Here is a 24,447-nt window from a genome sequence, read left to right as displayed (position 1 = left end):
AGAGGAAACCTACCTCCCAAAACTCCCCAACCCCTAGTCTGGTTCAGGTTCACTGATGATATCTCCATGGTGTGGACTTTGGGCCAAAACACACTATCCATATTCCTTCACAAACTCAATACCTTTTCTGTCACCCACTTCACCTGGGCCTCCTCTACCTAACGCACCAACTTCCTGGGCGTTGACTTCTACCTCTCTTATGGCGCCATCCACACCTCTGTCCACATTAAACCTCATAAAGGCCTTCCATTAAACCTCAAAGGCCATCACACACAGGCAATACCCTGCAAACATAGTCCACAAACAGATTTCCTGTTCCATATCCTAACACATTCCCAGTCCTCCCACCATCCCTAAGAGCCACCTACAAAAGAGCATCCCCATCACCCAATATCATCCCGGACAGGAACAGCTGAACCATATCCTTTGCCACGGCTTTGATTATGTGTCATTCTGTCCTGAAATGAAGGACAATCTCCCCAACATCCTTCCCACCCCTCCTAAGTTGATGTTACATCACCCACCCAACGTACACAGCATCCTAATCCATCCCTGTGCCACTCACACTCGCAACCCCTTGACAAGGGGTTGGGAGAGGCAGACCAAGGTGCAAGACCTGCTGAATCTACCCACCCAGCACCTGCTACTCCAGTCCTGTCACAGGTTTATCCTACCCCATCAGAGGCCAGGCCACCTGTGAAAGCAACTCTGTTGCAAACACTGCACAGTTTTTTGTGTTGGTATGACTACCACCCAGCTGTCCACCAGGATGAATGGGCACCACCCAATTGTTGTCAAGAACAAAGGTGACCACCCAGTGGCACAACACGCAGCTGAGCACAAAATGCTAAATTTCATAGGCTGCTACACAACCTGAGCTACCTGGATCCTTCCCTCCACCATCAGCTTCTCTGAACTACACAGGTGAAAATCTATGGCGACTCACTGAGCCTGCACCCTCCATCCAACAGTCTGCCCTTCCTTTATCCTGTCAAACACTCCCAATTCCCATCCCCATATTGCCCATGTGCCACTTCCCACTGGCCACTACAGTCGTGCCGGACCATACACCTGTCACACATCCCTCCTGCATTCCTAGCTGGCAAACCCTCGGCCTCTCTCTAAGCCACTAGCTGCCTGCCCCTAGTCCTCCTCCCGCCTCCCTCTACCCACCACATCTGACACTGCCTCCACAACAATCAGTCCATCTGCCAAAAAATAGCAGAAGCACTGTTAGCTCAGTTACCAAGATGTAGGGGCATAGGTGCGTGTATGCATGTGTATGATTGTGTACTTTAGTCTAGCTCATCAAAGGATAACTACAAAAGCTAACAAGTTTTCTTTCTTTTGTGTGTGCCTATCGACAACTCAACTCTTCTGCTTTTCAGTGAATGGTCTCCTTTAATCCAAAAGTATTTTCATTTTAGCATCTGTAACATGCAATGAGTAAAGTACACGTGTGGAGCAGTTGTATCTGTACCCCAGTGCAAGGAGGCAGATCTAAAAAGCATCTGCGTTCAGTGGTTGTTATTGCCCACCACTGTACTGATAAATGTTTTGTCTCTCTAATTTTTTCCTTTCCGCTACTGTGGCTCATCTACCATTGTCCATGACCCCTTCCCCCAGAATCAGGGCCCACACAGTACGCTCTTCAAACAGCACCATGTGAAAAGTCTAGTGGGTCAACAACCTAAGAGATATTGAGTGCTATGCATTATCATGTACCCCCTATATGGACACAATAAAATGCACTGCACATTGCGTGCATTGGCCACCCTACACTTCACTTTCATACTGACACACAAGACTAAGTCTGATCACATTCCAATCACTTGACACAACAAACTACACTAGACTATCACTAAGCTGACCAGCTGTCACACATATGGGTACTGGACTATCAAAAGAGCCAGATTATTGAGAGTGACTGAAATTTAGTTTGAAAACATTGGAACTATACTTTTTTAAATCCATCAATACATTAATTTTCACAGGAAACTTAGTCTGTGAGTGTGTACATATACTGTAGTATCACAGTATTATGAAACATGTCTCAAGATTTTAGTTCTTACACTGATGATAAGCGACGGAAGTACACTTTATCATGCAACTGCTTTATAAGCATTATATTGGTACTGCATATCCAGAATGAGATGTGCGCTGATATGAAACTTCCTGGCAGATTAAAACTGTGTGCCCGACCGAGACTCGAACTCGGGGACTTTGCCTTTCGCGGGCAACTGCTCTACCATCTGAGCTACCGAAGCACGACTCACGTCCGGTACTCACAGCCTTACTTCCGCCAGTACCTCGTCTCCTACCTTCCAAACTTTACAGAAGCTCTCCTGCGAACCTTGCAGAACTCATTCTGGAAACATCCCCCAGGCTGTGGCTAAGCCATGTCTCCGCAATATCCTTTCTTTCAGGAGTGCTAGTCACACTGATTATTAACGTACCAGCATTTCACATTTGCAATGGTTTACCTGGCACTTAGATTGAAATGTGGTCTTGCAATGTTGCAGCATTTCACATCTGCTATGGTTTAACTTGCACTTACATTACACTGTGGTCTTGCTATGTTAATCATTTACATACATTACCTATGCAAATGTATTACTGAAATTTTATTACTCTACATTAATTAGTTTTTGGTGTTGCAGTTTTTTCTGTCTGTGTATTAGATGACTAAATGTCCAGAGAGAGAGGAAGTTGCAGCTTTGATCATTTAGTAGTGTCGTCTAAATGGTGGAACTATTTTAACAACCACAGGCTGTCAGTTTTATTCCTTTAATGCATTGTGTACATGCATTACATTGCTGACCAGTTTCAGCCTACGTCCATTTTCAAAGGTATGATATTGATGATGTGTGTGTCACATTTAAAAAACTTGTTTTGTGTTAATGTTAAACAAGTTTTTAATGCCAATATCATGCATCTGAAAAAGGCCTCCGGCCAAAACTGACCAGTAATGTAATTTAAATCCATGGTGCATTAAAGGAATGAAACTGACAGCAAACGGTGGTTATAAGGGTTCCATCATTTAGATGACACACGGAGGTTGTGGACCCGTATATGAAGAAATTAATTTAGTAGTGCCATTTCCTAGTGTGTGAGATTTTTATTAACTTGACACAAAAATGAACATTTGTTCAACATGACATTGTATCTCAAAGACTGCTAATTATTTCTGGCAAAGAATAAAAATAACAATGAATGTCAGTAATAACATAGTAAAAGGCCTGAACAATAATTACTGTTTCTTGCATTATTCAAAGAGTTTTGCTGAAAAAGAAAAGGGAACCAAATTTTGACCATTTTCAAACCAAAACTCTGCACACACAGAATAATTATTTCATACCACATAACCAGAACCAGGGTAATGTAAAACCAGAAAATAATGCTGTGTAGTGTGACAAACTTTATACTTGTGCATACAGCGTACCTGGTAATCGATAAATCAGCAGGGTGATCTCTGTCTGTACATTTTGTTTCAATATTGGAACAGTTGTTGAATTAATGACAATACTGAACTAGTGTAGAGTTTTAGAGCAATAAAATTAACAGGCATATAACTCTGTAATGCACTTAAAGTCCAAATTATGTATGCATCAGCAAACAAATTTTTACAGATAACACAGTAATTTATACATAAAGTCCAAAGTGCGTATTGCACATTTATCAGCTACCCATACATATTCTGACATGTAAAAAATGGACTGAAACAGGTAATAAATTACTAATAATTCTTTAAAGGTTAAAAATTGCAATACAGTAATGAAATGCTAAGAAGGCAACATGATGCATCAGGCCATGTGTGGCGAAATTAGTGTCACAAATCCAAGCAAGTGCATAGAAGAAGAGGGAATAATTTGAGAAGATGAAATTAGTACAATATTCCAAAGGAAATGCAGGAAATAAAGTATATAAGACTGCATGCAAAGTTGGGAAGAAACATAATGAATGGCATACAGGATAAACATGAGACGCACAAATGTGGTAGGACACGATGAGACTCTCATGATTTACAACAAATTAACACAGAGGACGCATTTAGAGTGCACATGTTAGCTGAATGGTTTATGCACATTTATAACAATAATATGATGGAAAGTATTTTCATTTTCTTTTCTTTTCCTGTGAAGAGTTTACATGCCACTAACTAAATGCAATGAAGGACTTCTTGGTTAATTCCACTCATGAAATCTCTGGACTTCAACTGATAAGTAAACCTATCTAAGTGATATACTTCGATTTTGATCAAAAAAAAAAAAAAGATCATCAGTCCCCTAGAACTTAGAACTACTTAAACCTAACTAACCTAAGGACATCACACACATCCATGCTCGAGGCAGGATTCAAACCTGCGACCATAACGGCTGCTCAGTTCCTGACTGCAGCGCCTAGAACCGCTCAGCCACCCCAGCCAGCCGATTTTGATCAGCTCTGAATATGTTGTAGTGTAGAGCAAAATAAGGTACACTATTTTCTTTTTTTAATATGTGCCCATATGACTGTTAAGAGGTGAAACACCACATTGGAGAGAAAAAAAGTTTAATATTTTTGAGAGAATGCTATTGAAATGGTAACAGATATACAAAAATTTCAAATAAAAGTTTTATTACTTTTAATGTTTGTTACAACAGTGCACACAGATTTGCCAAACAAAGTCTTTTTTTCCATATCCCCTTTCCCCACCTCCAGTATTTTGTTTTTCATCTCGACACTTGACTAACAGCAAAACATGTAGGATTGTTAGTATCCAGTTCGATCATATACGATGAAGTGGTACTCCAAAGATACATTTGTCAGAAATAGGCTAGAAATATATCCATATCATTGTATGTACGCCCGATATGTATTGTCTTCAATGCCAATTCTCAAGTTGGGTTATTTAATAAGTCTTTCCACATAAATATATTCTAAACGTGTGTGTGTGTGTGTGTGTTTGTCAACTATGGACATCGGATCAGTTGTGGACCCATTTGGGAAACTTTATAGCATTTATAGTTGACGCAGATTTGGTGCACAATAGAGAATATAAATAAACATGGAAAGATCCCAAATCAATGTTCCATCTCATATAACAGAACAGAACTGTAGTAATAAAGACAAACTGTGCAGATAACAAGAACCACGGGAAACTCTCAGCTCCATAGGAAAGCACCTCCATGTTGTTACAGGCACTTGTCTCCCTTATTCACGAGCATGGAAATCATCCCACCATGTTAAGCTGTCAGTGGGAGAATGAAATGGCACAAAAAGAGCATGGAATAAAGTTAACTGTTCCTTCTATCACAATATGTCACAGTACATATTATTTCAACACAACAGCCACAAGATGAAAGAATTACAGGATTCACAAAAATTCACCTTACATTGCAAGAATTATCTCCCCTGAAATATTCTATTTACCATGTTTTGAATTCTTGTGAGGCACTTTTAACAAAAAAATACAATACTTAAACTGTAAATAAAATGAGGCAAAATGACCAACATCATTGATAAGAACCAACTTACGTCACAACTCCAAGAGAGAACATATTTAAATGACCTCTTAAAAATCTTGTGAAAAGAGAAGTTCACAAAAGTTCATTACTTCTAATGACTTATGAAATAGAAAAGAAAACTTTGAGTAGAGTTGCTAAAAAAAAAATTAATTTTGAGTGTAAATGAAAATACAGGCAAAAAGCTTTGTGCTTAATTCCCTGTTGATGAGGATAGGACAAGTATATTAGCTGTCAGTTTTGAAGAAATCATCCTACCATTTACTAAAGCTATTTAATGGAAACCAACGAAAAACTAAACCTGTAATTCGGATGGCCAGACAGTGATATGAAACTCGCTCCTTTCAAATCCTTTATCTTCATAGGCAACAGAAGTAGCACGTCTTAACAAAAATTACCTTGCAATATTACAGTGGAGGTCAAACGTACCAGCCATCCGGCAGTGATGACTACTACGAGGGTATTCCCAAAAGTAAGGTCTCCTATTTTTTTTTTATAAGTACATAGACCTATTTATTTCTATAACGGTTTACAGCATGAACATTTAGCTATTTTTTGACATAATCGCCATTTCTGTCGACGCATTTCTGTAGACTTTGTGGCAGTTTTTGTATGCCCATACCAGCTTGCCGCCATACTGTTCAGAAAGTTACGAACATCATCTTTCACCTCCTCGTTGGAGCTGAATTGCTGGGACCACAATTAACGCTGACAGGTACTGTGAGACTCTGTAAAAAACTCAAACGGGCATTCAGAACTGGAGAAGAGGAATGTTGAGCAAGGGCGTACACATTCTCCATGACAACGTTCGCCCACACATCGCTTGACAAACCGTTGCTCTCCCACAACAGTTTCAGTGGAACATAATTACCCACCAACCCTACAGTCCTGACTTGGCGCCCATTGACTATCACCTGTTCTCTAGGTTAAAAGAACATTTTTCCAGAAAGCGATTCAGCGCCAAAGAGGTAAAAGAGAGCAGCATGGCAGTGAGCTGGTACGACATGGGCATACAATAACTGCCACAGCGTCTACAAAAATGCATCGACAGAAATGGTGATTATGTCAAAAAATAGCTAAATGTTCAAGCTGTAAACTGATGTAAACCATTGTAGAAATAAACAGATCTATGTACTTATAAAAAAAGTAGGATACCTTACTTTTGGGATTACCCTTGTATATTCATACAAGTGCTTGGAGAACAGGCTATCTGCATCAAGCCAAGTGTATGCAACATTAGATTGCATCCAGTTAACCTATACTATGCAGATAAACAGATGCCCTACCAACTGTACTGTGTTACAACAAACTTCCTATCCATGGATAAATAAATGCAAACCATCATATATATGCCATAAACACATTTTCTGTCAGAAAGATTCAATGGAGAAATAAGAGTGTGTATGAAAAGGGTCTGATCATGTGGTGTCTCAAGGTCTAGAATTATGTTAGAGAGATTTCACTAAAGTAATATCCACCCACATCTTTTATGTTAAAAAAAGGGGTCAGGAAAGTAACACGACCAATAATCAGTTTGGCCTATTAAATTAACTGATATAGACTGTCAAAGACTAAAGAATACTTTCTGATACAACTGTCTGATACCTTTGTTAACTGAATAAACGTTCACTTTACAGCAGAGTGAGTACAAATTTGAAACTTCCTGGCAGATTAAAATTTTGTGCCAGACCAGGACTCGAACCTTTTTCGTGCATAACCTCTACCGACAGAGATATCCAAGTGTGGATAGCTCAGCTGGTAGAGTGTTTGCCCCCAAAAGGCAAAGGTTCTGGGTTCAAGCCACAGTAAAGCAGCCAGTTTTAATGAGCCAGAAAGGTTAGGCTTGGTTAACTACTGCAAAATGGATCAGTGGCAGAATACTCCACCAAGAGACAATAGATCTCTCTTTCTCATCATCTTTTCAGGAGACACTGATCACAAGATGAAATGCAGACATTGCTTAAAGAGGCGCCAACAACACATTACCCTTTGAAGCAATAGAGGATTTTAAAGAGAACTGAAGGAAGAAGTAGAAATATTAAGGTTCAATATCCCATCAATGATAAGGTAATTACACATCTTCAGTTTGGCAAAGTAAATAAGTGTATCTTTTCCAAAAGGAATCAATATGGTAAATACTGTCACACAATTATCTTAGGTGATTTAAGGATGCCAAAGAAAATCTGAATCTAGATTGCTGGTCATGTATTTGAACCTCAGTCCTAAATGTGTGTCCCTGGAGAACTGAGACACAATATATGATGTAGCATTCAAATGGGAGTGAGCAGATCCAGAGAATACCCAGTAAAAGGCATTTGCCAGAGCAGGTAGTAATAATAATGAAATTTGGTGAAGGAGATGTGATGGATTGGGGCTCTTTTTCCTACTTTGGGCTCTGACCTTTAGTTCTGATTTATATTAAAAAAAAAAAAAATTGCTAGATTGGCCTACCAGCAATAATTTTTCACCATACTTAGCAAAGTTTGGAAATAAACTTAGTCTACAGTGTTTCAGAACTAGCCACAAAGGTTTTGTCAAAGATTAAATACTGTAATAGTAAAAGGTCCTACACACTATTAACTACACATTGGCATCCTTGAAAGGAAAGTAATGTATGTATGAACACAGTTGCTCACATATGGATATCTACATGTGCAGCAAATAGAAAGCAAAATGAAGGTAACCTGTATGCCAGGAGACAGATCTCTCTCAATTAATAACCATATGCAGTGGCAGTCAGTCCTCAACAGATTTGCACATTCTAATCGGCAATTATTTACAACAGGAACATATTCAGTGTACTTACAACAGGTAAAATTCCAGAGTGAACCATGGAAATATTGCTGTATGTTATCGTTTAAGGATTCCAGTACAAGGCTGAAGTAATGCTTTTCTGGAGGGGAGACTTTCATCGACTTTTGAAAAGTTCTGTGTGTCCCCAAGAAACATCATGAAGACTAAGGAGCAAAAGTATGAGATCTCAGATCATTATCTGCACGAGAACAAGACAGCAAACTGTTTTTCATAACACAAAAATTTCTAACAACACAGAGAACGTTACTCAATCAACAGCTGATGAGATTTCAAATAATGTAGCTGTCAGCAAGATACTCTCATCTAAAACCTACCGAGCACAGAGGGGTGCTAATAATTGATACCTGTCTTTCAATAACCGACAAACTCTAAATGAATTCCAAATTGTTCTCTAAACGCAAATGCAGCACATGCCACATGGGCTGCTTCATATCCCTGGAACATTCTTGTCAGGCTTGAACTGTTGAATACCATGATTATGTTCTTTAATCAGAACCTGGTGAGATACGTTTTTCTCCATTTTCTGTACAGTCCCTTTAATTGTCCCTCAATTATTTGATTTCCAAGTTTGTCATCAATAAATAATGAATCTGTAATGTTCATTCAGGAATGAATAAACATCTCAATTGAGAATTTGCTTTTCCACACCTTTTTACAAATTCTTCTACAAAACAGAAGGAATTGTCAAGGGGAAATGATTCCAATTTATTTTCAAATTTTACTCTGCTGTTGGACATTTTATATCACTGAGTAAGTGAACAGAAATTTTGGTTACAGCATTGGGCACCCATAGTGCTAAAGACAACCTTACTGCGGTGTAATGAATGTAATTTTTTCTTCTGGTACTGTAATTATATACATCATTGTTCCTTTGGAAAGCAGTGGATTATTTACAACACATTTCATGAGGGAATAAGTATACTGACAAGCAGCAGTCAGAATGCCTAACTCATTAGACAGATGTCTACGTAATATTCTCACAGCACATTCTCGAGCAATGAAGACTTCCTTTCTTAAAGTGAGTTACCCCAGAACATTATTCCACATGAAAGTGAGTGAATATACATAAAATATGTCAACTTACTGGCTTGTCTTTCCTCAAGGTGTGCAATGATTCTAAATCCAAATGTGGCTGAACTAAGTTGTTTTAGGAGTTCCAAAATGTGTTTTTTCCAGTTTAAATTCTCACTGATATGGACACCTGTAGATTTTGAAGTTTCCACTCTATTTTCTCACCATGTGTTACACATATGAAGGGTGCAGAACCTCCAGATGTGCAGAACTGAATATATTGTGTCTTTTTATAATGTGCAGATGACTGAGACTTGGGGAACACCGTATACGATTTCCTCCAGTCAGCTAATGTCGCCCGACTACATTTGTTGACTTACTAAGTACAACTTTCTGCATTTTTTTGGTTTCATATGACATTATCCACTGGTTGGCTTTAGCATCTGTCCCATGAAACTAGTTTATCTAGGAGAATACTGTGATTCCCACAGTCAAACACCTTTGAAAATATCTACCAGTGCTATTTGTTATTTAATGCTTATAAAATGTAGTTAGTAAACATGTAGATAGCATTTTCAGTAGAGCAAACAGGAAGCAGATTGCCTACACAGCAGACAGAACCAAACACAGCCCACTGTGTCAGCAATTGACAAACAGTAAGGACTCGACATCTGTTAGTAAAAGACACTTGTCCAAGTGTATCAGCTGCTGAGCACTACCCAAATATAGCAAGTGAACTGACACTTTGTTGTGGCATTAGCAGAAAGTTCACATGCAATAATGAGAACTTTGACTGGAGGAACTCAGTTCCAAGATCAGTGTGTATATGCAGACGAGAAAAAACTAAAATCTGGATTCCTTAGATAAGAACATACTTTTTTTGTGTTAAGTGACAATACAATTTCCCTTGAAGCTGTAAAACTTATTAATCCTTTGAATGGTGAAGGTCTTATACACTGGTGTAGAATTTCCCAGCACTCCAGAAAATGAAACCCAGCAAAAAACAATGCATTTTGGAAAGATCTTTGATGTGCGGAAAATGTACACTGCACAGTTTTGCATTATGAAAGTATAAATATGAATTTCAGCTTCCAAAGCACTGAAATTCAGACTGCACTTTGTGATGCACTTTTGTCAGCCAATCATCATAGCTCACATCATCATGTGATCTCACAAGCCAATGACTGCAGATATTCAGAGCATAGGACATGTGACATTGTCAGCAAATAGCAACATCATTGTTAATTAGTGCAAATACACAAATAGGAAAAGTTAACAGTTTAAATTAATATATACAGGGTGAGTTGCGTAAGACATAACACCCCCTTTATTCCGGGGGCGATTGCACATATCGGCATGCAGTTTTCGGCGAATCATAGTGGACTATGGGGCACATACGTTGGTACATGCACAATAATCACAACGTTTATATTGACCGAGATAATGAGGCAAGTACATGATTTTCAAATGGGACGATATACTTTTTTGACCATCATTCGAACGCATATAGTGATGTAACGCATGTTGCTATTGTGATTCAAAATTTGCTTAAAAGAGGGTGGATGAGGATTTACCTACGTAGCTTAGGCCGTGCATGCTGCATAGAGCATGGCAACTCGGCCTGCGGGTCACGCGAGGCGTGTTTACAGTCTGCAGCCACTTCCGACCGCCTCGACCTTCAATTGTACAATATTTCCCAGCGTCTTTTAAGTGAAGTTTGAATCACAATAGCAAAATGCGTTACATCACTATACGCGTCTTTTCCAGAGCGTTTGAATAATGGTAAAAAAAGTATAGCGTCCCATTTAAAAAACATGTACTTGCCTCATCATCTCGGTCAATATAAACTCCTTTAAGATACATCAAATACGATTGTGTCAGTAAAATGGCTGGTCTTCTGGGCCTGAAATTTTTCTAAGTGGCTGGTCTCGCAAAATGTTAAGTTTTGAATGAGAGTCAAATGCTCTGTGATTTAAGAAAATCATCACATTTTCTCACATGTAATATAATTCACCTTGTGTAAAAGGAAATTTACTTTGAAGTAACATTCTCAAACCACCATTCACAATATTTTACCCCGACCTGTTAGAAATGTAAACAGTCATTACATCATGCTCCTCGAAAGCAGTTTATTGTTACTAAGTATTGCATAGTCTTCAACCTATAGCCATTGACAGATTTTGTGTCAGCAGACAATTGTGCGTGCACTGTGCTTTGTTGTTGTAAATGGCACATTTTCTTTGCAACTAAAGACTTATTTTGATGTTATTCTCTCATTTATGTTTTACTGCTGCAGTATTATTCTGCAGTAGTGGGCTAAAGTAAAATTCTTTGTTAGAGTATCAGTTCTTACCACTCAAAATTCTCAGAATTCTAAAAATTTCTTTGTTTTTCCTGGATGAAAAAATTTCCACATTTTTTCCCAATTTCCCAGGGCGTATACACCTTGAAGATGTAAAACTCAAAACTAAAACAATGAAAAATTCCAGGAATTATAAAAAATTTCTGGGTTTTCCCGTATTTATCTCAGATTTCCTGGGATGATCTCAAAGATGTAAAGTGTCAAGTAATACGTAACTTTCACCGAACTGCAGTATTGTTCAGCTGTGAGGGATAATGACATACAGATCAGAAGACCCATTATGCACATGGACAACCACCACTTGCTATTATTATTTTTATCCACAAAATGCATACTACCAAGGTGAGGTAATCGTAGCATCATATGTCTTTGACACAAATGTGGTCTGCCACTGACATGTACCAACATTTTTTTTTTTTTAACTTCCTTGAAAAGTACAAAGTATCTGTGACCTATGTCATGCTATTAGCAGAGGTACCCATGTGGAACAATGAAATTTGTACCCCACAGTGCCAACAGGGTTCTGGATTGTTGTTCTCCAGAGCTGAAATGGATGCAAACTGTTGAAGTGTGACCAGACACTGTCTTGCTCATTCTGTAAATGATTATGACACACACAGCCTACACAAGGTCTAACATCATCATGTGCCACATTCTTTTATATATCTGCACGTATACTCCTAAAGCCACCATATTCTGTGTGGCAGAGGGTAATTTGGACACCATTACCAATTATCTCACTCAACCACTCCATTCACAAATGGTAAGAGAGAAGCATGACTGTTTGTAAGTGTCCATATAAGCTGAATCATCCTCTTTAAGAATGACATGTACAGCTTTATTTGTTAGGAAATAATCAATACCGTCACTAAACTGATCTGATATTCTGTAAGTTCGTATTTTTTTCCCCTATGCAAAAGAGCAAAATTGTATCAGAACACTTTCTGGAAGACGGGGAACATGGCATCGGCTTGGGCGCAGTTTCCTGTTGACCTCTGGACCTCATGGTGCAAGTTGATGTTTACAAGATTGCTGTTTGCAGCACCCATGCTGATTACTACACAGGTTTTTGGTCTCTATATAAAGACCATAACATGCGTGCAAATTTTTCCATAATCCCGTAATCCTCCAACAGATGACATTTGTCTGATGACCCTTCTTGAGTACAAGAAAAACCTACACTTCTTTGAAGCTGTTCGGAAACCTTCACTGTTACAATGAACAATTGCTGTTAATGGAGAGCAAGTTCTTTTCCATAATACACATATAATCATGAAGGTATCTCATTATGTTCATCTTGTATGTGCAGGCGCACGCAGTACACAGCAATAACTACAGTGGGTATCACCAACCAGGCAGTCTCCATGCCAGCCACCTCCATGTTCTGATCAGTCACCACATAGATGGCGCTCATAAATGGCAATCTGTCTATGCTTCTGCCACAATACCTCCAGAGCCTGCTCCATGCACATATAATTGTTTCAGCTGACACAGAGGGCACTGACACCAGGAACTACTTTCTGCATTGCCAACTATATCACAGATTGACATCATTATGCTTGTAGCTAATAAATGGGAACACACAATCATATGCAGCCAGTTATCATCAGCAACAGTTCTGGATCACCACTTCCAACCTACAGTTATCATTTAATAAACAGCTCTTTCAGACAGGGGTCATTTCCTGACTTGTTAAAAGTCACTGAAATAAGACCAGTGCATAAAAAGGGAAAAACTACTGATGTACAAAATTATAGGCCTATTTCTTTGACATCAGAACTTAGTAAGATGTTGCAAAGGCTATTTCTTGATCAAATGGAATCATTTTTCTCTAAGTACTATATATTAAAAAGTTCTCAGCACGGTTTCAGGAAGGGCAAGTCTACAATAACAGTCATAGTCACATTTATTCAAGCAGTATTGAATAAGCTTGATGATGGAAACAAAGTTATTGGCACCTTTCTAGACCTATCTAAGGCTTTTGATACTGTAAATCACTGCATTCTTCTACATAAGTTAGAAACTTATGGGGTCAGAGGAGTGGCATTAGATTTGTTAAGATCGTACCTTGCTGACAGGAGACAATGTGTTAAGTTGTATCATACTACCGGGGACTTACACAAACAGTAAAATCATCTTATAAAATTCTTAACTGTGGAGTCCCTCAGGGAAGTATTATTGGGCCTTTTCTGTTCATTGTGTACATCAATGATATAATAATTCCAAAAAACGCAGACCTTGTGAATTATGCCGATGACACCTCCTTCATAAGCCGGGGCCCTACAGCTAGCAGTGCAAAATAATATGAAGAACACTAGCTTCACCACAGAATATATGACTAAAAATAAATTGGCATTAAATAAGGAAAAGACTATTCTAATGGAGTTTATGCTAAATTACAAATCAAGACAAGTGGATACTGAGCCAGAGTTATCAGTTGAAACAATTGATAAACATAAATTCCTGGGTATTATAGTTGATGAACATCTTACATGGAAGGAGCACATCAGCTACAAGTGTAAAACAATCTCGTGTAATACATACCTGTTAAAACGCCTTTCTAGTATAATAGCATAACAAGTCTTAAGAAAAATCTATTTTGGTATTATACACTCCCACCTACAATACGGTATTGAGATTTGGGGCGGGGCACCAATGGTATACATGGATAGGGCCTTTAGAGCCCAGAAGAGAGCAATTAGGATAATAGCGAATATTAGCAAATGTCAGTCCTGTAGAGAATACTTCATTAAGTATAATATACTAATAGTGTATTCATTATATGTTCTAAGGACTATACTGTTTGTAAAAGAAAATATGGAGCACAGTATAATAAATAGTGATATCCATAGTTATAACACAAGGAAGAAAGAGGATTACCACATAAAATTCAGAAATAAAAAAGCAACCGACCATAATCCATTTTCTGCTGTAAGATTTTTTTACAACAGACTGCCAAATACCATAAAAATGTTAAAAGGAAACATATTTTTAAAAAATTAAAGCAGCTGTTAATTGCTAAATGTTTGTACTCCATCAAGGATTTTTAATGTTGTATGTACTTTATTTCTACTACTAAACTATTATTATTGTTCATGTATGTACTGACTGACTATGTCCATGACTGTAAAAGTTATTATGGACAAATAAACCATTATTATTATTATTATTATTATTATTATTACTGGCCAACACAGGCCAACAGTTGCAGCCATTATACCCAGTCGTCATTCACAAGTGATCATCAGACGGTAAACATCTAGTGTCAAAATGTTACTCAAATTTGCATATGAACTAAATAACTTTTGTTACAGCAGCGAAGACTAAACTTTTACAGTTTAGATGACTGTGTTTCACTGTGATAGATTAGATTTGTGTGTAGGACTTTACCTACAGAGCCACGTATCATTCATTACTTAAAGCTGAGTATATCTGTGTATATTTTAATAAACACTTATTACTTGTTTCAATTTGTGTCACCCATATTACTTGTGTAATAGATATATAAGCTCTCTGAGCAGTCCCATTGCTTGCATGTATGCAAGCTACCTTTGTGCACCAACTCCTTTTCTGTACTAGGGGTTTGCTTCTTGCAAACATGTATATTGGGCACCAGACCTGTTTGGGTCAAGACAACAGGCTAGTAATCTTTCCTCTGTTGAGCAATTTTAGCTGATTTCCTATTCTGCAATCACATATCTTAATTTCTGTCATTGTGTCATTTTTGCAATGATGACAAAGATGAACCACAGGATGATCTTCCTCTTTAAAACAATTAGAGTAGACTGGAAACAGTATTTTGGCCTGCACTATGTCACCGTTGTCAGTATGATCAGTGAGTGGCTGTGAAGACGACTTTATCTATTTACTGACTTTACATATAACCAAAACTTCTTATGAATTTTCATTACATTAGCAGACAAAATTTTAATTCCAAATCCACTGGATACATTTCACTTTGCCCTGCTCACAGTCATTGTGGCTTTGCAAAGATTTTGCTTATCAACAAGACTTTCCCTTCATTTAAATCTGTATGAAGCACACTCACTTTCATAGTATGATCTGAACACTGGTTGTTAACCACGGCAGCTACTTCTCATTCTTCACAACCAATCTTGGTGCATACATGTCTAACACTTATTTCCTATGCTCTTGAATTTTGTCCATTGGTACTCTAAAAATTTTCATCCTAATGAACTGTTTCTTGTTACACTTGGTAAGAATCAATATTTTACCACTTTTCTTAAATTTCTTTTATTGATTTTTATATGTTTATGAAACTCTATGATTTCAAGTTTATCTTACTTTATTTTGCTGAGTACAATTCGCCCTGACAGACAATGAAACACCCTCAACAAAGCATGTTAACTGCGAAACTGTTAAACATTTACATGGCTGCCAACTATTATGGATTGTCCGTAATTGTTACGGATTGATCACCTTAATTACACAGTTATGGGAAGTTACTAAAATTTATGGAAATAGACATTTTACAACTTGATTTTTTTAAAAAAGAAAATGTTTACATTTTGCTTATCATATTGTCACTGAAACATTTTATAGATTGTAATAATTTCCTCCCAAGTACTCAGTAAAGCTGTCTATGAATAATTTCATCACCATGTCTTACCAAAAGCATGTTTACACAGAGTTTGAAACATGTTCGTGTCTAGTACTACCACTCTTTGCAACATGTTGTCAGCATCTTGGCAACACAAGTGTTCCGCAGCTGTGTCGATATAGACCAAAGGAACACTGTTCCTGGCCTGCTACCACTAAATGCCACTACGCAACACTAGTGTTTGTTTTTGCTCTGTCTGTAGTGTTTTGTGTTGTCTTTACATGTGTTCTTTTATGAAATGGAGGGGTTAAGCAGCAAATTTAACAACATGAAGCAGAGAAGTGCCTCTGTGATGGTTGAAGTTATAGTTACAAAAATATTCAACAGAAGCACAACTCCCAACAAAAAAATATTTCGTTGCTTCGCTCCAGCAACAGAGATGCAGATAAAGAAAAATTAAGGTCTTCATTTCTCAATACCACAGCAAGAACAGCATTCATTAACTCAATATCACAGCACAACAGTATTCGTTATCTGACTTTGGAAAAATTTATCATCAGCAAATTATATGAGTTGCTGCCATACGAAAAGATGGTGGGATGAGTGGGGGGGAGGGGGAGGGGAAGAGGGAGGGGGGAAGAGGGGGAGAGGTTTACAACACTTTCTATGAGTCAGAAATAAATGTATGCAAATGGCAGCAGTCAGTAATAAACAACATGGATGTGCCCAAGTGATCACCAACTGCAGATTACCCCATCAAATTCCCAGAAAGAGTGAGTGACATTGAGGCTGAAGAAGTTTTCTTCACTGAAAATGATAATTTGGATTAATTTTAATATGATACAATTAAATATATCTTCATTGTTTAAGGTTGGATAATATTTGATATATATTGTTTAAAGACCTAAATCTGGCTCCCATGTTTTAAAACCTTTCGGAAGGGTGGGGGGGGAGATATGGCCTTGACCCCCCCCTCCCTTCTCAGTATCTGCAATGTGATCACTGACAGCCTCTTCTCAAGGTTGGTAGCTATGCATTTACAATCATATTCTGTATAACATGTCCCCAAAAAATACATCACCCACAGCATAAACAACGATAACTTTCGGCACCAGTTACTTGGAAATAAGGAGGGATGATTATGGTATAATGCCGTTGATGATAAAACCATAAAAGGAGGAGAACATGCTCGAATTTGGAAGGTACAGGGCACGAAATCAATCACAGTTGCCTTAAGCAATTTAGGAAAACAACGGAAAACCTAAATCAGGATGGCAATTTGAACTGCCGTCCTCCCAAATGTGACTATACTTATTAACCATTGTGAATACCGAAAGTCACTACCATATACTTCCACACACATCACTTTATTTAATAAAAATAGGAACACATGTTACCATTTTGCATGGTCTAATCTGTTCTTTTTTTTTTCTTCATGTTTGAACATCTGAACAGTGAATATGTGACAAAGAGAAGGAGAAGCAGCCTAGAAACATATAAATCTACAGTACTACAAAAGTATTCTGAATTTGTATACAAACCTTTAGCAAGTATTTCTGCCTATTAAAAACAAATATGTACAAAAGGAGAACACGGTTGCTCCAACAAAACTCTGAAAGCTATGTCTCCATGAAACTGCTGTTATTTACAATCAATGATGAATGAGAATAGGATTCTCAGACATGAAGTGAGTGTCTCAATTTGTGACAATAAATTCGCTAAATTATCAACCGACAGATCTGTAATGAAACTACAACATAAAGTACACACGTGAAATGCAATAAATGACAAGATTAATATTCTTTACATACACATAATTAATTTGGTACTTCTAAAATGAAACACAAATATTCAATCACGATGGACAAACCACATATAATTGCCTAGCTACCTACAATTACGTGCATCAAACAAAAGCAAAAGTTAACTCAGAATTATCATAACAAACATTGTCCGTAGGTGAAGAGATGATAGGAATAACATTGCACACACAAAATCACATTGCTATTGAGTAAAAAAAAAAATAATGTAATTGGCGAATTTGCCTAGCAACTTGATTAGTTTGTGCTCTTACTTGCAGCCATGGATCAGGTAGTGGAGTGGTGCTTCCTTTCAAGCCCCCCGGCCCTCCTTTCTGCTTCATTTGTACCAGGTTATTGAGCCACTGCGCAGGGTTCTGGCGGCTGAACTGATTCATCTTCAGTGGGTGTTTCTGTGGACCAAGCAAGATGCACAAGCCCAATCAAGTTGCCAAACAGTAAATTGTCACGCTCTACACACTGCACCTGTGACAATACTCAAAGACACTGCAGAACAGATAAAGCATACACAAAAATGCCTGAATGCAAACAAACATGCAAGAGGAATAACACAATAAACAAACACACATAAAGTCACAGTTCAGTTGAGAACAAAAGAAGAACTGTAACACATCGACAGATAGGTACAAATCAAGCAAACAGGATCCCGCATGCTCCAACAAAATTTCAGTTTCGTGACACTATTTACGTTATAATAACACAAATTACCACCACTTTTGAAAATGATGTGCTACAATTAACTTCAAAACAAAATTTTAGCAATAAGATGGAACACAAAGAGTGAAAGCAAAGTTAAAATGGCAACAATGTCATTTTCCACAGACATACATTTTCATTCTCTTCAGCAAACAGACAAATATTTGAATAAACAGAATAAAAGGCAGTACTCACAGTATGTCATGATTGGTAATCTACAGGCATTACTGTGAGTTAGTCAACTGAGAACCTCAACAAACTATGTCGTAGCCTCAGCATATTTAATCCTGTCAACAACCGCTACATTTCTCAGCAATCTATGTAGCATTCAAAGTGAGTGATTTAACTAGAAAGTGATCTGCGCTTTACAAACTTAGAAAAAATTATTTTTAGACATCTGAAAAATCAATTCAAACACATAAATGTATCTTAAAAAATTATATCCGCAACAGCTCATATTTAATACAACCACAAGAACTGAGAATTGCTCAGATGTGATTATGTGAATATTGTCGTATATTCAGTACTTCGAGGACCTACATTTCAATTATATCTATTAGAGTCACACTAGGGTATCAGTCTTTGACTCTTCTTGAGAAAGACAAAGGCGCACAGCAGAAATGTCGGTCCCCAAAGTGCTGAATAACTGGCAATAGTACAAAAAACTTATCAAACCAAGACTTATGGAATAAACTTCAAGAGTCACTATTTAATGTTATTGCTCTAATTTTTCTGTAATCATACATCAAGCAATTTATCTAACAAACTTAACAGTATTGTGCAAAAATTTAGGCAAAAGCTGTGTTGTTTAAACACTGCAGCATCAAATTTTAAAGGTGGAGTGTAATCTGAACTGAAATATCTGGCAGATTAAAAGCTCTATGTTAGATCTGATTCAAATATGTATCTTCTAATTTCACAGACAATTCTATTAGTAACTTATCTATCCATGTTCCACTCATTTTATACCCCATTTACTTCTGTTGTCATTAGTTATTTTTCTGTGTAAATAGCACAACTTGTATAGCAAAATCTGTAGATGAGTTTCAGTGTCTCACTTCCTAACCTAATCCCCCTAAGCCTCAGCCAACGTAATTTGACTAAATTCAGTTAGCCTTCACTTTATTTTCTAGAACGTATCCCTTTGTATGGAGTCCACTGTTTTCATGATTGGTAAATTTTTATTATTTAACTTTGTGTCAAAATGCCCTTCTTTTCACAGCACAGCTGGGTAACCTAAAGCCCATCTCACACAGAATAATGTTCACTGTAAGTTTGCTAGCTGCCATGCATGACTGTCGGCTGGCAGGTGACAGTGATGGTTACTTCACATGCTGAACCTCTCATGCAAAGCTAGCTAGCTGGCTCAATTCCATGAATGGTAAGGCGCACAAGCTTGCCAAACTGCAACTTTCTCAAACAATTGTAAAGAAACTATTAAGTTAAAAAAAAAGTAAGTTGATTCTTCCTCATATCACAGCTTAATTCATCCGCTTCATGACTAACTGCCTGCTGTTTCATTAATGGTCATATCTATTGTGATATTTCAGGATTATGTAAACTACTGCAAGACTTTAGGAAAGTTTGCAATAAAAAATAGAGGTCACTATGAATTTGCATTTGGTGCATGTTATGTTAAATGTTGCTGCATATGAAATGCAGCTAATATACTGAATTATTCTTTTAACATGGAGCACACTGCTACCTATCACCATTCTCGAGAAAATGGAGTGTATGTAAAATGCATCATCCCGAAGTCGGGGTCCAGGGAATGAGCCAGAATGAAATATTCACAAAATTCCTCATATCTCGTAAATGGTTTCAGATATGGTAAATGATAGCACACAAAGAGGAGATTATTTTGCCATATGATTAATATGCAAGACTTCCATACCTATCATGATATTCAAGCAACTACAATTTTTTAAAATGAAATAATGTAATAATCAAGTGCCATCAATAGTTGGTGAAACGAGAATTGCTGTGGGTTTGAAATAATATATATGAAGAAATTACAGATTATTTTTATACTGAGGACGGGCATTTTCATAAACAGTTTACTTGTCTTTCCATCTGGCCAAAGAATTTTATTTCTGTATCTCAGTGATCTGAGACATATGGAAACATTTCAATTTGCAAAATCCTATCAGCTTCTCATCATGGTGTAAACAGATTACCAATATCTCTGAGGATCTAGAAGATGTTTGTAGTGAAAAAGTACAATCCTTCATTCTGTACATGAACAGGAAAGAAGAAATGACATACTATGTGCTGTTAATCGTTTTTGTATTTTTTAGATTACTGAGATATAGAAATAAAATCCGTTGGCCAGTTTCACTCCATATCATTTGTCTTTAAAAATACAATGGGACCTAGGATCCCAACGAAATTACAAGTAAGTGTTTTCTTTCCCCCAAAGTTATCATTACCTTCAGTTTTCTGCAGAGAAACGTTGTCAGTGACAAGTTTTCAGTAATACTCAAGTCCCCTTGTTGCCACATTAAAATCATTTCTTTTGGCAAAATACAGCAGAGTTTATATTCATCTCACTAACATTCTACAGCAGTTGAAATTGTGACAGATCATGAATGAGCAACTGATGGAAAGACTAATCAAGAGTTTATGAAAAGGCCCGTTCTCGGTACAAAAACAAACTGTTAATTTCTTACCATACACTGTTCCAAACCCACAGCAATCTCATTCATCAGCTCTGGTGGCACTTAAATATTACAAATTTCAAATTTGTGTGAAGTCTTATGGGACTTAACTGATCAGGTCATCAGTCCCTAAGCTTACACACTAATTAACCTAAATTATCCTAAGGACAAACACACACACACCCATGCCCTAGGGAGGACTCGAACCTCCGCCAGGACCAGCCACACAGTCCATGACTGCAGCGCCTAGACCACTCGGCTAACCCCCGCGCAGCTAAATATTACATTATTTCATTGAATAAAATCTACAATCGCTTGAATATCATGCTAGATATGGAAGTTCTTCATGTTAATCTGTTGTGGTATAATCTCCTCTTCGCACACTATCATTTGTGAAAATCTTGTTTCAATATCTGAAACCATTTACAATATACCATAAATTTTGTGAGTATTTCATTCTGGCTTTTATTTGCTGGTGCGTGAATTCAAGACGAAGCACTTTACGTGCGAACCCTTTTCTCAAGAATGGTGATGCATATTAATGTCCTTTCATGTTTAAAGAATAATTCAGTATGTTATCTATATTTCATATGCGGCACCATATGGCCTACCATGTACCAAACACAAATTCACAGCAACCTCTATTTTTCACTGGAAACTATCCAAAATTCTTGCACTAGTTTACTTAATCCTGATCATGATAAATATGACCATTAACAAAGTGATAGGCAGTTTGTCATGAAGCCGATGAATGAAGCTATGAACTTTTTACTGACTAGTTTCTTTATAATCATTTCATAAATATCAGAGATCAGCCAGCAGGCGGGTGACATTCTGTTTGGTACTGAAGGTTAACTGGCGCTGTCTGAGAGTTCCTCCTCTGAGGGCCGTGACGTCAAACACCAAACATGACTTCTGATAGGCCAATGCAAGCAGCATTCAGGGAGCCTTACTATGCCCCACAAGGAAAGTAGCACTGGATATACCACAGAAAAAATGCACAGCCAATGAAGCCCACAAGGGAGCCACCATGCGAGCTGGCAAGTAAGCTTGCAGCGACTCTTACTCTGTGTGAGATAGGATTAAGGGAGAGCAGCATTGTGCACCATCTGTCTATGAATTTTGTAAACTTTTTTCTGTGTGTAATAATATTTCAACTGTTTGCATATAGCATTTTCTGAGGTGGGGACTGGAGACCAGCTCAGCATTTCCCTAAATGAGTGTGTAAAACTATCTAAAAATCACAATCAGGCTGACCGGTTTACTATAGCAATGGGTATTAACCCATCAAGTAGATTTGATCCAGGTCTCAGTCGCCTCATTTGACTTGCAGGCAAATGTGCTGCATGTCACGCTATACAAGCAGGTAAAAAAATCAATCTTCTTGTTTTACTTTTATTTATGCTCATCTTAAAGTTTCATTTCAAGACATTATCCATTCTATTCTACAGATCTTCCAATTCCTTTGGCACCTCAGATAAAACCATAACAATGGCAAACACTACAGAGATTTTATTTCTTCTCCCTAAACTATAATTTTCATTCCAAATTTCTCCCATTTCCAAAGAGAGTATTCAGTCAATGTCAACAAACATGGTTTCCAAATAGAGTATTCATGTCAATGTTTACAAACTTTTTTCCCCTAAATCTAAAAATGTAAATGTGGATTTTTTCCTTCAATCTATCTTCGAAGATAAACTGCAAATTCACTTTTTACCTTCCATGTTCCAGCATTTACCAGGATAGATGGCACAGTGATAATACACTGGGCTTGTATTTCAGAAGATTGCAGTAAATGTCCCCATCTGGCCATCTAAATTTGGGTTTTCCATTAATTACCTGATTTGCTTTAAGTGAATGCTAGGATAATTCTTTTGTAGGCAGGCCCAAATTTCTTCCCCAATAAGAGCTTGTCCTCGGTCTCTAATGACCTCCTTAATATAACTTCTTGCTCTTACATTTCTGAGAAACCAAACTGATGTTAATGCGGATAGCCTTCTTCCTGTTGTTCCATTCTTCTGTAGATAATGATTCTGAGATACACTGTCAGCATCTGCCTTCTTTGGTATTGGGGTTATTACATTCATCTGAAGTCTGAGGGTATTCTACCTGCCTCCTATCTACCAGGTGGAACAGTTTTGCACAGTTGATTCAAGGATCTTAATAATTCTAAGGGAATGTTTATTATTTTAGGTGCCCTGTTTTGATTTGTGACTTTCAGAGCCCTGTCATTTTTTTCTCACAGTATCACATCAATGCCCCTTACCTTTTAATAATATATTTCAGTACCTTTCCTTTTTTATAGTTGTTCTATATATTTCATTCATCTTTCAGCCTTTGAAGAAAACTGGCCGTGACCTTTTCAGATTGACCGTCACAAAGTTTGCCTAAAGAGATTTAGAGAAACTGCAGAAAACATAAATCTCGATGGATGGATGGGGACTTGAACTGTTGCCTTCCCAAATGCAAATCCAGTGTCTTAAGCATTGTGACTGCATCCATTAAGCCAAATCCCCACCCACAGCATAATTAGAAATCCATGTACCATATATGGTTAAAGTCTCAGTCAACCACACTGAAGATGTTTTCTGTGATGTCAGGTTATGCATAAATGCTTATGTAAGTGCATACCCACATTCTACTTCTAAATACATTTTCAGTCAACGGAGAGAACTGAGTGAGTTTGGAGTGGGGAAGGCTATTGGGTCCTCAAAGCCACAGGCATTTCAGCAGAGATACGAGTCACAGCTGATCACGTCTACTGTTAGCAATGTTATTGTGCACATTAATTACCACATAAACAATGTGCTTTTTACAGGTTGTATGAAAATGGCAACAACCAGCCACACATATTGGAAGAACTTTATTTAAACTATGACTGGTTTCTAGCATTTATGATTCATTTTCAAATGCATTAGAATCAGTTTTTGTGTACACGCAGATGGTGTACACCCAGTGCGAAGAACCAAAACTGAATGTAAACCTTTTGAATATGATGTGAAAACAATCAAAATCAGTCATA

General features: G+C 37.5%; 1 protein-coding gene across 1 annotated transcript in view; it reads right to left on the bottom strand.

Moving 5' to 3' along the window:
* Positions 1–24,447, bottom strand: part of LOC126183275 (protein BCL9 homolog) — an 87,238-nt gene that overhangs the window by 39,906 nt on the left and 22,885 nt on the right. The window contains exon 5 of the mRNA XM_049925098.1: positions 18,327–18,464. Coding sequence (XP_049781055.1) covers positions 18,327–18,464 — 138 coding nt within the window. The remainder of the gene's footprint in view (positions 1–18,326; positions 18,465–24,447) is intronic.

The sequence above is a fragment of the Schistocerca cancellata genome, chromosome 4, assembly GCF_023864275.1.
Source record: "Schistocerca cancellata isolate TAMUIC-IGC-003103 chromosome 4, iqSchCanc2.1, whole genome shotgun sequence".
In the NCBI taxonomy this organism is placed as follows: Eukaryota; Metazoa; Arthropoda; class Insecta; order Orthoptera; family Acrididae; genus Schistocerca; species Schistocerca cancellata.
This window is presented reverse-complemented; position numbering and strand designations above follow the sequence as displayed.